This window comes from Salvia hispanica, chromosome 6 (assembly GCF_023119035.1).
Source record: "Salvia hispanica cultivar TCC Black 2014 chromosome 6, UniMelb_Shisp_WGS_1.0, whole genome shotgun sequence".
Lineage (NCBI taxonomy): Eukaryota > Viridiplantae > Streptophyta > Magnoliopsida > Lamiales > Lamiaceae > Salvia > Salvia hispanica.
In genome coordinates, this window is record NC_062970.1 from 26,094,475 (window position 1) to 26,108,991 (window position 14,517).

The window sequence follows — 14,517 nt, forward strand, 5'->3', positions numbered from 1 at the left end:
ATTGCCCCCTTAGTGTCTATTTCTTTCTTAATATCAACCATTAGATTGATGGAATGGACGGACTAGATTAAAAGGAGATAATTGGTTCCGAGTTGCATTATTTGATATCCGTTGTGCATTATAGGGGTATACCTGTAAACACACATCTAATTTCACACGTTTCAAAACTGGTCCGCTAATTCAGCGGTATTTTTGGAGAAACTGATTCACATACCATTCACACTCTCTCTCTCTCACTCCAGACGTCTCCCATCAAAATATTCTCCCCAAATTTCAACCCCATTCAAAACCCTAGCAGCCGGAAAACTCGTTTCTCTCCGTCGATAAATCACCCGCACACGGCGTTTCACAGTCGAAACCTGACTCCCTTCGCGCGCGACCATCAAGTCGACAACAAGGTAGGGTTTAAATGCTTCAATTTTTGGTAATACTTACTCTTAATCGGTGATTATCACCATCGATTAACAACCTAATCGTCGATTCAATGTTTTCTCCCAAACAAGATCAAGTTTTTAGTACTTGTTTCGGTCGAGATTTTCGTAAATCGTAAAATCGTATTCATTGTTGTTAGGGTTCTGTCCATTATTGAAGTATGTAGTTAATGACTGGTTTACAATTGTGTATTGGGCGATTTGGGAGAGAAAATTATATCCGATTTGATTTTTTGTTTGTCTCACAGATCTAGGATGACGAAACGAGGCAGGCCTTTCAAAAGCCAACCAACCCAGACTGCCGGTGAGCAATTTTGACAGTCTAATTTGCATTTATTTGTTCATTATTGTAGGGGGCTGTTTTAATAAATCTTGCATTATTTGTATTATTTGTTCTGTACATTTATGGATTGGTATACATTCTAGTTTCTGGTTGGGTGACTGTTATATTATTTCGTGCATCATTTGACGGAATGTATACATTATTTTAAAATGTTTTGTGCATTATGTTCTTGATGGAAGCTACATCCATCTGTTTGATATCCTGCCTATAAATGAGTGAATTTTGTATTCATTTGTGTATCATTTGCTGCCATTTGTACATTATAGTAGGGAGTGGTGTACAAAAGTTTTTTGGGGTTTTAACTTTCATTTGTGAATTATTTGCTGCTATATGTACATTATTGTAGGGAGTGATGTACATTATGATTTTAGATTTAATACGGATGCTTCTGATTTATAAAAGGTCAATGGTTGAGAGAATGTAATATTCATCAATTCATTATTTGATCAACTTTGCACATTATACAGTTAGTGTTGTGCATTAATGTGATACATTATTGATTTTTGGACAGCAGCGAAGCAGCCAAGGTTGGATATTGACGAAGCAGTGGATGATGTTCTTCCACTTGCAATTGCGCAAAAATTCAGGGAGATATTGGTTGTACATCAAATGGCCGAGGCTTATACCTCTCATGAAGATGCAGAGAAGAGGAAGCCGAGTAATGGATTTTATTTACTCAGTAATTGACGATTTGTGTCTTGTAATGTATATGTTTCTGAGACGTTTTTCTTCTAATTTTATGAGTAGTTTTAACTTATAAACATAATATGAAAATATTTCAATGTAATGGGTTTTATTTAGTCAGTAATGGACGATTTGTGTCTTGTAACGTACTCCCTCCGTCCCGCTTAAGATGACACGTTTTCCTTTTTAGTTTGTCCCAACTAAGATGACATATTTCCTTTTTTGGAAACTTTCTCTCTCCAATTAATACACTCAACCACTTTTTTCTTACTCCTATTTAAATATTCATCTTTCTTTCTCTCTCTATTTTAATACTTATACCCACCTTTTCTCTCTCCAATTAAACACTTTAACCAGTAACTCCTAAAATCCCGTGCCGGCTAAGGAATGTGTCATCTTAGCCGGGACGGAGGGAGTATATGTTTATGAGACGTTTTTGTTGTGATTTTATGAGTAGTTTTAACTGATAAACATAATGTACAAATATTTCAGTGTAATGGATTTTATTTACCCAATAATGGACGATTTGTGTCCTGTAGTAATGGACGATTTGTACATTATTCACTGATCTGTGCACATTATTAGATACTACCTTTGTCTCTGATTAGGAGTCACTCTTTAACCGGGCACGGGTTTTAAGAAATGTAAAGAAAAATTGGTTGAAAAAAAGTTAGTGGAATGTGAGACCTACTTTTTTATATTGGTTTTATAATACTCCCTCCATCCCGGATAATTCGGGTCACTTTGACCGGGCACGGGTTTTAAGAATTGTAATGAAAAGTGGGTTGAAAAAGTTAGGGGAATGTGGGTCCTACCTTTATATATTAGTTTTATAATAAAATATGAGTAGGAATGAGTTAGTGGAATATGGGGTCCACTACCAAAAATGGTAAAAGTGAAGTGGGACAAATTATATGGGACGGACCAAAATGGAAAACTGGGACGAATTATCTGGGACGGAGGGAGTAAAATGTAAGTGAAGTGAGTTAGTGGAATGTGGGACCTACTTACCATTTATGGTAAAAATGAAGTGTGACTCTTAATTGGGGACGGACCGAAATGAAAAAGTGTGACTCTTAATCGGGGACGGAGGGAGTACTATTTATACATTATTTATTGTATCAAGTCTTAAACGCGTTAAAAAATATAATTTAATTCATGTTGTGGTGCTATAACCTAGTCTCATGGGTTGCTAAACCCAAGGGGAATGATTCAAACTCTCTGCCATTTGTGATGGTTCCGTTTGTGATTGTGTACTACAACCTAGCCCCATGAATTGCTAAACCCAAAGGGCATGAATTCAATTTCCTTTCAACCTTATTCTATTCAATCTGTACATTATACACTGATCCGTGCACATTATTAGATACTATTGGTACATTATTTACTGTACAAAATCTTAAGCGCATTAAAAAATAAAATTTAATTCATGTGGTGGTGCTATAGCCTAGCCCTATGGGTTGCTAAATCCAAGGGGGATGATTCAAACTCTCTGCCCTTTGTGATGGTTCCGTGCCCTTTGTGATGGTTCCGTTTGTGAGTGGGTACTACAACCTAGCCCCATGGATTGCTAAACTCAATGGAGAATGGATTTAACTTCTATCACATATTAAACCCATTGCAATGTACATTATTCAAAGCTGACATATACATTATACAACTATAGTCGTACATTAATACAATCAACATTATACACTTAATATAGTACACTACTTGTCGAAATTTACAAGTTGTAACTGATGAAAAGAAAACACGAAAATCAATAAGCAATGGATGATTTCATGAAAATAAAATGACAATTGATGCAAAATAAAACTAAATACAAGAACGAACTAATCATAAACTAATACAGAAAACCATAGATCTCAACCGTTGCGCGAAGAGATCGGAAATGCAATTGTGGATGAATTGGAAATCGGCGTCGTGATTGAATCTCTCCACCACTCTACTCGCTCTCTCAATCCTCCTCTCTTCAGGCGTCGTGAATGAATACTCCAACAATTTGGTTTTGTGATGAAAACCCTAAACACCAGACGTCGTCAATTGAAAAAAGACGACAACAATTTCTTGAGAAAGACTTCAATGGAGAAAAAACGATGAGGGAGAGAAGAAAAAAGAAGAAAAAACGATGAGAATAAAAAAGAAGAAAAAACAATGAGGGAGAGAAGAAAACAGAAGAAGAGCGTGTAATCTGTAGAAAAAGAATCGTGATATTTGCTAGGGAGATAATCAAGGAACTTACCATAACTAATTGATTTGTGTATACCAACAAAGCCCTTTTCGATTTTTTTAATATTTTAATTAAACACAAGTGGCCCTATTTTTAGCCATTAGATCTTCAAATTGTGGGGCTGAGATTGAGAAAGAAAAGGAATAATATATATAAAAAGGATATGAATACATGTCTATATTAGTATTAAATAAATAAATTAATAATATAATAGAAAATATATTACCATTAATTATTTTCTTATAGGTGGTTCCTTAGCGTACAGATATCAATAAACTTCCAAAAAGCAAAAATAATTTCCTCGTTTGAACCTCGCCCTTAGAAATTAGAAATAAGGCTATGCCATCCTAAGGTGATGCTAAATGGATGGATCTTATCAACGTTCATGAATGATAAATATAGATCGAACCGCCGAATAAAAAAAATTGAGTGCTATCATTATCATATAGTTTTGTATAGGCTAACTTCATGGTAACACATAAACATACATATATAAGACCTGTCATTCTATTTAATGTCTATGATAAATTTGTGACTGTTCCTCTTTGAGGTTTTTTAATTGCTATCACCACTCTCTCTTTTCATCTGGATCTTGCATATTGTGGCTATGGCTGAGTTTAGTCGAATCACAAATAACACTAATGTTCAATAAGAATTTAAAAGTTTGTGATCAGTTGAAATCGATCTTGATCCAAACTTTATATGTCTTATAGAGCTCAACTAGCTTGATATTTTGATTAAAAAAATACTCATTGTCCTCTTTGAAATACTGTAGAAAAATAGGGAATTTGTTGAATGAAAGAGTGCATGGTGACACCATCCATTTGGTTTATCAAATGTGAAAATCCACACAATCTAGCCAATCATTTTTTTTCTTTTTTGAGTACTACTATCAATTTTCATATTGTTAAATTATCATAACAGCCCAAAATCGATTTTTGGGAATTACAATTGTAACACCAACAATTATGTTTCCTCTGTATTGGAACCTAATAAGAGCTCCATGCTAAAATATTCATAGAATTAACCCCAAGGCCTAAAATCTCAAGTTTTACTCCATGCTAATAATAGTATTAATATTTTCCTCCATAGTTCCTATTTTTCCTCACTACTAAAATAAATTATAAAATGTAAAACTAGCATAACAAATGGGACCTAAAGTTATGTCTAGCGCTCCATTTTCACACCCCATAAATTGCGGTTAGCCACAATTATTTTCCTCATAATTTACCTTAATATAACCAACACTTTCTCTCACCTTTCAATCAGACTCAACAAAGAAGAAGAAAAAAAATACAACCATTAGAGCAAAGCATCAAGAGAAAAGAAACCAATTATTTTAGCAATATAATGAGTTTGCAAGTGCATCTAATTTTCCTAGCGGCTGCGGTTGCTGCCTTAGCCACCATGGCGCATTCGAGCTCCTACGGTATGGGGCAGGGGTTGGTGGCGGATTCGATGGAACACCTAGACCAAGAAATGATGATGGATGATCCTATCAGGCGCCACTTAGGTTCGGCCGGATACATCAGCTATGGCGCCCTTGCACGTAACAAGGTCCCCTGCGATAAGAGAGGGCAATCCTACTACAATTGCAAAGAGCACGAGGCCGCCAACCCCTACAGCCGCGGTTGCACTAGGGTTACAAGCTGCGCTAGAAGTACCGTTTGAATAATATTTTCGCGTTTTATCTTGTTTTATGTTCCGTATTTGAGTGCTTGCATGGTATTATGGGTAAATCTGTTTTTCCATTGTTGGATTTATGTATTTATTTATACATGTTAATTTTCCTGTTTGTAAGGCTTTGAATTACCTACATCTTACCTTTAAGCTTAATTATCTGGATTTGTTTGTCATTTAGTTTTGTTTTCGTTTAAGGTCTCAAAATTGAAATTGCAGAGTGAGTATCAAAATGAATCCTATTTATTCATCAATACTACATACCTTTTGTTCATTTAGTTTCAATATTTTTTTCATGTACTTTTTCCATCTTTTTTGGTGGAAACTGTTTTTTCTATCTTACATTTGAAGATAAAATTTTAAAACTAAAATGGATTTTCACAATAGCCATCAAAATCTGAAAAACATAAACTCAAAATATAGATTGTTTAAGACAAAATGTGGGGGAGAAGGTAGCAAATTGGCCACAGCTCATTTTAAATCCGTTCTTGCAAGCTAATCAATGAGAGAAGCACCCATCAAAACAGCCGCCACCATCGCCTATCCTGATTTCGCTGCACCAAACAACGCAAATTAGCTGCTCGTTTACAGGTCTCCTGGTCAGAGGGGAGAATGACGAGCTACAATAAAACAAGGGAGGGAGGCCAAACCTTCTGGTTTTGATTCTGCTGGGATTGCACTAATATAGGCTTCGGAAGAACACTATTGTCGATGTTTTGCAAGTACGGTTCTATCCTCTCCTTCAGCATCTCGTTTATCTGCAGATTGAGTGAAGAGCATTCTCATCAGCCAAATCAGTAACCAAAACAAACAGCAACGATGAAAAGAAGCAAACCGTTGTGTCATGTTCAACGAATATGGATATGAAGAAGTATAGGATCAACGAAATACCTTCTCTTCACGCCACTTTGCTTCCCACTGCTCATCCAATATCTTGTCAGCAATTTCTCTCTGTGCATTAAGAAGAACGGTCATCTCGTAGAGCTTTTTTGGATCTTTCAGGTCTTCATCAGTCCAAGAAGACGCATTTAGTGGAAGGTCCAAGTCCTGCAAATATGCTTACATGAGAGAGCAAGAGATGGGGAAAGGGCTATGAACATGCGAGTGTCGTATGCTTCTATAAATCACAACAACAATTACTCTTTAGCCATTAAGAAAAACACAATATTTGTGCAACATTTGAAGAGTTCCAGTAGAAAAACTGACATCAACAATTACGCTATACGTTCCGATTCTATATGCAATGTGATCCAGACTTGAAGTCAGTTAGTGATTCAAACTAGTAACACCACGGTAAATACTTGAAACTAGAAGTGACCAGAGAACTCAAGAAAAACATACATACCCCCCAGTTGTCAGGTCTCGGGGGTGGATTGAACTTTAGCACTTCTGTCTCCAGAGCTTTCTTGGCCTTGTGGTATGGAATGTTTCTCACAATGACGGGATCATCCTTAGCACGGATGGGATCAATTGAGATTAATGCCTGCCAAGTTGATACAGTTAGCAGGGTGACTAAAATGCCTACCAACTTTCCTAGGTTGTCATGGACTAGGTAGAAAATTATCCTACCTCTTGCAAATATTCCCACCCAGGCTTCCGTTTGGTTACTTCATCTCGGAGTTGGTCATACCGCCTAGATTCCTAAACCATGACACAAATTATCACAAAACTATATAAAACAAAAATATACAGAACAAATCAGAAAGACCAAATCCCACAGCTAATAGCCAAAAAGATCACCATAACAATTTGAAGTCAAAGCTGAGTATGATAGCAGTTTGTGTTTTATCTTCAAGGCAAAAGCACAAAATTCTAACATACACAAGGAAACAGGGGAAGGCAGGCTGCATATGTCCATACAAAGGCTGCTCAAAGTCTAAGACCCAAGTAAGATAATGATTATGATATGGGAAGGTCTCTTGCAGGGACCTGAATGTCGATCTTATTTTATCAATGCATAAGAGTAGTCTTTTCTCATGGAGTTTGATGGGTAAGAACACAAAACCATAAACTTTTGTTTGAGAAATTTGAGGAGCTCGAGAATATTCACATGCTTTCTAACCTTTTGAGCACTTTCAACCGATTTAAACAAAGTTTTAACATAAAGGAAACTGGTACCTTGTATTCCCACCAGATTTTCTGCTTGACATCTTCATCATATTCGAAACCTCCAACAATCTGAGGCAAAGTTATCAACCAGAATGCACCAATGCTTGGGTCCTTCATACTATGAATTATATGCTGCACAAGTAAACAAAACAGGTAAGGCTGCTGGCAGTATGTAGAATCTAAGCAAAGATTCATGTTCAACTAAGGTTACTTCTTTAATTACAGTGTGGCATGCAATATCATGGATAGGAACGGCTGTGTGTGTTGTTTAGGGGGTGGCGAGGTTAGTTGAGGATCCATTGATATATCCCAAGGATCAAACTTCTGATTTACAGCTCTCACGTTTTACCCGTCTACACCACGACTCTCCAGAACTTATGTGGCAAGGACCATATGTAAAAGATTGAATCAAGAAAAATTCACAAATTCCCAACCTCTTTTATCCAGGAAGATGGCTCCGCTGTCGTAAGCATAACAACAAAGTACAACGCAGGAAGAACATAATGAATTTACAAGTTACATGATTTCTGATGCTAGGGATTAGTTCTATTTTTGTAGTTCTATTTTTTCTTATTTTATAATCATTTCCTTTGGGCTTTTAGATTTTTGAACATTTCCATAGGAATATATGCTTAATTTGAGTAGTAAAGTTAGATTCTGAAAGACATCTGTCTTACTATAATTTGTATGAATTTCATGGAATATGTACCACAAGGGCTAACTTCCACTTTCTTAAAACATAACACCTCAAAGTTTATAACTAGACTGTGAGAAAACCAGAAACAAAAAAAAAGGCACTGAATTCATCTAATGTGGAAAAAGAAAACTAAATATCACTGACCTCGTAAGGGTAATCCATCTTACGCATGATGCTATAAGCTTTCCACGGGGTTTCCATTATCTGAAAAAAGTCAGACGTGGAATAACATGACAAAGAAAGATATGAGCTGAAGCAACAAATATATCAGCAATACCATGTGCAGGCGACTAAAATTTAAACCAACACAAAATCATTAAATATATCCATAAATGAGAACACAATGGCAGCGAATCTTACATCATCTGCAGATATCCTAATTGGTGACTTGCCTTTGCATTCGGGACATTTCATGACCCCCTGCAAATAAAGATTTGGGACCGAGAAAATGATAAACACCAAGGATAAAACCCTTCTAATGCTTGTAAAGTTTAAGCCCAAGGGAGTGTATAGGTGCAAGAACCTAAAACCAGATATTACTTTATCATCATATAATTGTTCAAAGATGTGATACTATTAAAAACATGATCATATATGAAATTAAAACAGTTCCCTACTGTCTCAAAGGATACAGTAAGGAAACACTCACTAGCAAAGTTGCAATAGATATAATTGTGGGTCATACCGATCCATTACAATCTGGACATTCTTTAGATGGCAAGGGTAAGTGGTTGAGACTCGAAGGAAGGTGAACCAACTCAGCTCGGTTATCAGCGACTGCATCAGCAATATTTTCAGCTGTTGCCTTCTCACCACTAAAAAAGTTATCAATAACAGAGTATTGAAGTATCAGCTAACAAAGTGAGATGCAAAATTCACACAAACAATAAATAACATCAAATAATCAAGTGCATGGAGTGAATCACCAAAGACGAGTAGTCAATTAAAACTTTTAAATTCTATATCTGTGCAATGGCTCAACATCAAGTTGTACTTTACTTACTAGTTACTATTTACTAATTACTATATATGGCAGAGCACAAGAACTCATCATCATATAATTAAGTGACAAGTAAAGAGACGGAAACATGGATATACATAGAAACTGAAATATGAAAATGTTTGATGAAACTGACTGTTTGAATACAAAATTTCCAGAGCCATGACCAACATAAAACAGGTAAAGAATCTTATAATCTGTACACTTTATTATTTTCAGCTTCATTGTGCTAAGCAAGTTTTTAAGCGTTCGGCTACCTTCTCAAAGTATAATTCTTTACTTGGTATTGCACCCTTCCAGAGCCTCTGCACATGGTGCACTGCATAGCCTGCCAACCACAGCAAGTTCGACAGTTCCTGCATTTCAAAGATTGAGAATTTAGTTTTTAATCAACATGTGTAGTTAGCTATAAGACACCATGTTGACATGGAGTATATGAACAAGTACTAGTGGTTTTTCCTTAAAGTTGAGCAGTAAAACACCATACAAAGCACACAATACATAATACACCAAGCATTAATCTCATTGACATGGAAGCTGTGAGTTTGTGACATTTGAAAACAAAAGCAGATACACATGTTTTGTACTAGAGAGGTGATACATTGAATGGATGAGGTGATTGTGAAGTGTGAGTGTGAGACAAGCATAGATAGATGTACAAAAACACACCTACTTGTAACATCAAAGAATTATAGTACTCCCTCCATCCCAACTAAGAATAATACACACAACCACTTTTTCTCTTTCCAATTAAAATATTAAACTCTCTTTCCCTCTCCATTTAATACTCACATCTACCTTTTCGCTCTCCAATTAAACACATTATCCATCAACCCTTAAAATTCCGTGCTGACTAAGAAATGTGTCATATTAGCCGAATATGGTAAAATGCTAGAAACCTTCTTAAGCCAAATTAAAAGCAATAGAGCTATCAAGTGAGATAAAAAAGGCAACCTCTGACATAAAACCTTCTTTCCCAATTCGATTGCAATATCATAAGTCCCAAGAGTAGCAATTGCCTGAAACCAGCTCAAATTCATCAGAGCAGTAAACGTACAAGCTAAAAATCTTCTCTTTTATCCAAAGAGAAAGGAAGTAAATAACCCAAAATTAAGATAAGGTTCATTGAAATTGAAGGGAAGAGGGGCGGCATACGAAAATGGCGGAGTAGGAGAGCTTGGAGATGAACTCGGGGACGCCGAAGCCGCGGGGGGCGGAGCCGGCGATGTCGAAGGGGAGAGTGAAGGGGGCGAGGACGACTTTGACGGGGAATTCGAGGATGTCCATGAATTGGTGGCCGTAGCGACGCGATAAGTTCTTGTACTGCAAGTCCATGAATCTCTGGATGCTCCGAACCAGCTTGTCTGTTCCCCGCGACATTTTTGCAGAAGGGAGTGAGGAAGAAGAAGATGAAGAGGATGTAGTGGTGCTTGATAGATAAAAGAGGATTGATTATCAAATTTTTGGAGTATTTTGGGATTTGGGGTTTTGTAACAAGTATAGCTAAAACTCATTCCAAAATTAATTTTGATGGAAGAGAAATTTTAAATTAAAAAAACTAATAAATTTTTTCTCGTGAAAATCATCTCAAAACTTTAAATTAATGTAATTCTCTCGATTTAAATTATTTTTTCACAAAATATATATTAAATTAAAGATAATTTTATAAGGATTCCAACGAGGTCTCAATTGCATATGTTCCGACAATATTCGGGTGATGAAATTTGAAAAATTATATTTCAATTTTCGTGCATGTTGATAAGCAGATTTTATTAATAAATGCAAAAAAAAATCTAAACATAATGTATACAAAATCTCAATATTGTGTAGGTAAAATATCAATAAAAATATGTTGATATTTTCTTGTCCTTGTGTTGATATTCTCATGTCATATATTATTGATATTTGTAATACACAATGTTGATATAAAAAAACACCCATGAAAATTATCATGTGATAACATAATGACGATATTACCCTTTAGTTGATATTTTGTCTACTATTTATTGAAATTTGTAAGCTTTAATCTTATCCACTCATTTTAAAATCCAAGAATGTAGAGTTAGTCTTAGTTTTGGATTAGGGTGTTATAAGCATTAGAATAAGACTCTATTATACAATTATTATAAATATGATCATAAATTATTTGTTTAAAATATAATTCAAAAACAACAACTTAAAACATAAAATTAATGTTAAAAAAATGAGAAAACATGAAAATGGAGAATAAAATATTTAGATCTATTTGATAAATTGGTAATGACTAGATATAGATAACTATTTTTAAGACAATGTCCAAGGTACATTAAAATCTAAAATGGGATAAATAACTACTCTAACATTACTTCAAAACCAATCTCATTTTTGGTTTTTGGAAAAAAATACCTATTTTTAGGTTTACACTAAACTCAAATTCAAATTTTTTTCAAATTTTGTGAGTAGAAAAGGCATAATATAGAGAGTATTCTTTTAGGTTAGAGTTTAGTGTAAATGGTTGGAGTAAAATAATACTCCCTCCGTCCACAAACAATAGATCACTTTTGTCATTTTGGGACGTCCACAAAAAATAGATCACTTTCTTAAAATGGAAAGTTTATCTCTCATACTTTTCCCACTTTTCCTTCTCTCTCTCCTACTTTACTCACTTTTTCTCTCTATCTCTCTTACTTTACCTACTTTTTCTCCTCCTCTCTCTTACTTTACCAATTCTATCTTAAAACTCGTGCTATACACAAAGTGATCTATTTTTTATGGACGGAAGAAGTATTTGATATAATATTTACAATAAAATGGGTTTGAGCCATTGGAGATCTATTAGCCTTGTGTTTTGTCTATGTAGTCGCAAATTTCCCTCAAAATACACCGATATTAGTCTAACAAATTTGGCCAAATAGCATTTTTATCTCAATTTATTTATCTATCAAAAAAAAGTTTCTCTTTCATATCCATGCATCATTCTTCCACCATATACTCCTTCCCCCTCAGATAAACAAGCAAATAAAAAACTTACCGCTAACATTTTCATTCCATAGGTGCTTATTCATTTATCAAATCTTTCTCTCTTTTCTTAATTATGAAATTCTTCGTGGGCTATTCAATTTGTTGCCTATCATCACAAGTAAGCCACTGTCCTCTTATGATTTCTAATGTTACCTTTCTCCCATGATTCTTTCCTTTCTTGTAGCCTAAATTCGTACCACCGGCAAACCCACCCCATCCTAGCATACTTCCAATGGAGAACATTGATTGTGTGTTATCCTTCTCAATGGAGTACATTGATCACTACCATGAAGAAGATTGAGGACAACAATAATAGCTTCGTTTTCATTGTTGACATCTGTGCTGACAAGATGAAGATATAGAGCAATGACGGACCCAGGTGGGGTCGGGTGGGGTCGGCCGGCGGTCCGTCGATACCTCCGAGAACCTCACAAAATCAGCCGTCGACCCAGCGCTGCATCAGTTCCGACCCCATGCTTCGGCTTCTTCGTGTCCACGGAAGAGAAATGAGGAAGAGAATTGAAGAAAAAAGACTAGGGGAGAGGTGAAATAGTTTCAGCAAAGAGAAAAAGCATCATGAGAAAATTGGAAAAGGTAGAAAAATTGCAGAAGTTCAAAAAGACGAAGAAGAAAGCGGCGCACCACCGTAATTTCGTTTGAGTAAACCTAGGGAATTTTTTAATACAAAATTATTTTATTTCTTTCTTTTAATTGTAAACTTAAATACTCCGTAGTATTTTAACACGTGTTTGCAGTTTGTTTGATTTAATTAATGTTTTATTAATAGTCCAAGTAAATTGAAAATGTGTAAAATATTAAAAATAATTGTCATTTAGTATGATTCATTAATTTGATTTAATTTGTAGTTATATAACAATAATATTTGTAAAATTACAAATAAAATTAAATTATTGTATGATACTTTTTTTTTATATTTTCATGAATACTAGTATTATTAAATTACCGTGCTTATATATAATGAAATATTTTAATTTTATTAATATATATATATAATAATTATTTAAATATTAGTATATTATATATTATTAATTATTTTTTGACCCCACGAGTTCGATTTTCTGGATCCGTCATTGATATAGAGTGTCATCAAGAAAATGTACGACATTAGATGAAGAAGGTTAACACCCTCATCAGGCGTACGTGAAGTTGACGCTGGACTATGATGATTTGGATGTTGCTAACAAGATTGAGATCATCTAAAGAAGTTGCACCCACCTTGCTGTTTGGGGCACCTGCAACGCAGCTCGTTGTGGGCTCAAACTTGTCTCACTTAGACGAGCTAGTGTTGCGGACGTCTCGTCTCGCAAAGGGCCTCGATGTGGAGGGGAGTGGGCGAGACAGAGCGCCCCGCATTGCGGACGTCTCATCTCATAGATTCCGTCAATTAGTGACAGATTATATTTTGTAGTAATATGTAATCCTTTACACTAGAGGAGCAAGTTTTGTATTGTTTGAGTAAAATAGATTTTCAACTCCAACATAACTTTCACTGTTTTGTGGAACAAATGGATGTTTTATAAATAGGTTTTCAACTTAAAGTTTCTTTGTGATTTTGAGGTGGGACTGCTAGTTTTACGCTTAGAATGGAGTTTTTATTGATTTTTATATAAATTAGTTTGATTCCAATACAAAATCAAAGCTTAATCTAGCGGTAAAAATGTCTTGAAAAATCATGGGGTCAATAGGTTCAAACCCCAAACTCAATATTTTATTTTTCTCATTTTAGTGGAATTTTTTTTATATGCTTTTTTTTTCTAATAGCATATTTATAATTTTTGTAATAATGTGAATTTAATTTGAATAATGTTTGTATCTATAAATTCAACTAAATTAAAATTTTATTTAATTATATTTCATGATAAATAAATTAAAGTATAATTTGAATAGAAATTAAATTGTGCGATTTATGCATTACGAATTTAATTCGAATATTATTTTAAAATTTTATTAAAATTAATTTGCATGTGAATATTTTGTTTTTAATGGATCTTCTATTTTAATTCAATGAAAATTTATTTAATTAAATTTTAAAATAAATAAAGTAATATTTTAAATGAATAGAAATTAAATAGTTAGACCCATAGATAGTGAAGAGAAGAGATGGTTAAGATATGAAGAATTATAGGTGTTATCTCTTAATTAAGAAATGAAGTAAAAAGTGGTGTGTAAGACTCATGAATAGTGAAAAGAATAAATGAATAAGAGACATAATTGTAAATAGGGATGTCAATTGGGCTAACCCGCTCGGGTTCGGGCCAATCCACTCGGGTTGTCGGGCTATTTGGGTGCGGGTTATTCGGGCTGTGAATTTCTCAGGTTATG

General features: G+C 34.7%; 2 protein-coding genes across 2 annotated transcripts; one reads left to right on the plus strand and one right to left on the minus strand.

Moving 5' to 3' along the window:
* The first annotated feature begins 686 nt into the window (after nucleotides 1-686).
* LOC125195032 (protein RALF-like 19) lies at nucleotides 687-5,359 on the plus strand. The gene is made up of 3 exons (XM_048093237.1): nucleotides 687-735; nucleotides 1,286-1,432; nucleotides 5,070-5,359. The coding sequence occupies exons 1-3, from the start codon at nucleotides 687-689 to the stop codon at nucleotides 5,357-5,359; spliced, it is 486 nt and encodes a 161-aa protein (XP_047949194.1).
* Nucleotides 5,360-5,752: 393 nt separating this feature from the next.
* On the minus strand, nucleotides 5,753-10,633 carry LOC125191863. Its single transcript, XM_048089290.1, has 12 exons — nucleotides 10,330-10,633; nucleotides 10,129-10,193; nucleotides 9,432-9,530; nucleotides 8,860-8,989; nucleotides 8,535-8,594; nucleotides 8,319-8,378; nucleotides 7,487-7,609; nucleotides 6,938-7,009; nucleotides 6,714-6,851; nucleotides 6,260-6,415; nucleotides 6,019-6,126; nucleotides 5,753-5,922 (listed from the first exon to the last, which is right to left on the minus strand). The coding sequence occupies exons 1-12, from the start codon at nucleotides 10,552-10,554 to the stop codon at nucleotides 5,887-5,889; spliced, it is 1,272 nt and encodes a 423-aa protein (XP_047945247.1). The 5' UTR covers nucleotides 10,555-10,633; the 3' UTR covers nucleotides 5,753-5,886.
* Nucleotides 10,634-14,517: the final 3,884 nt, after the last annotated feature.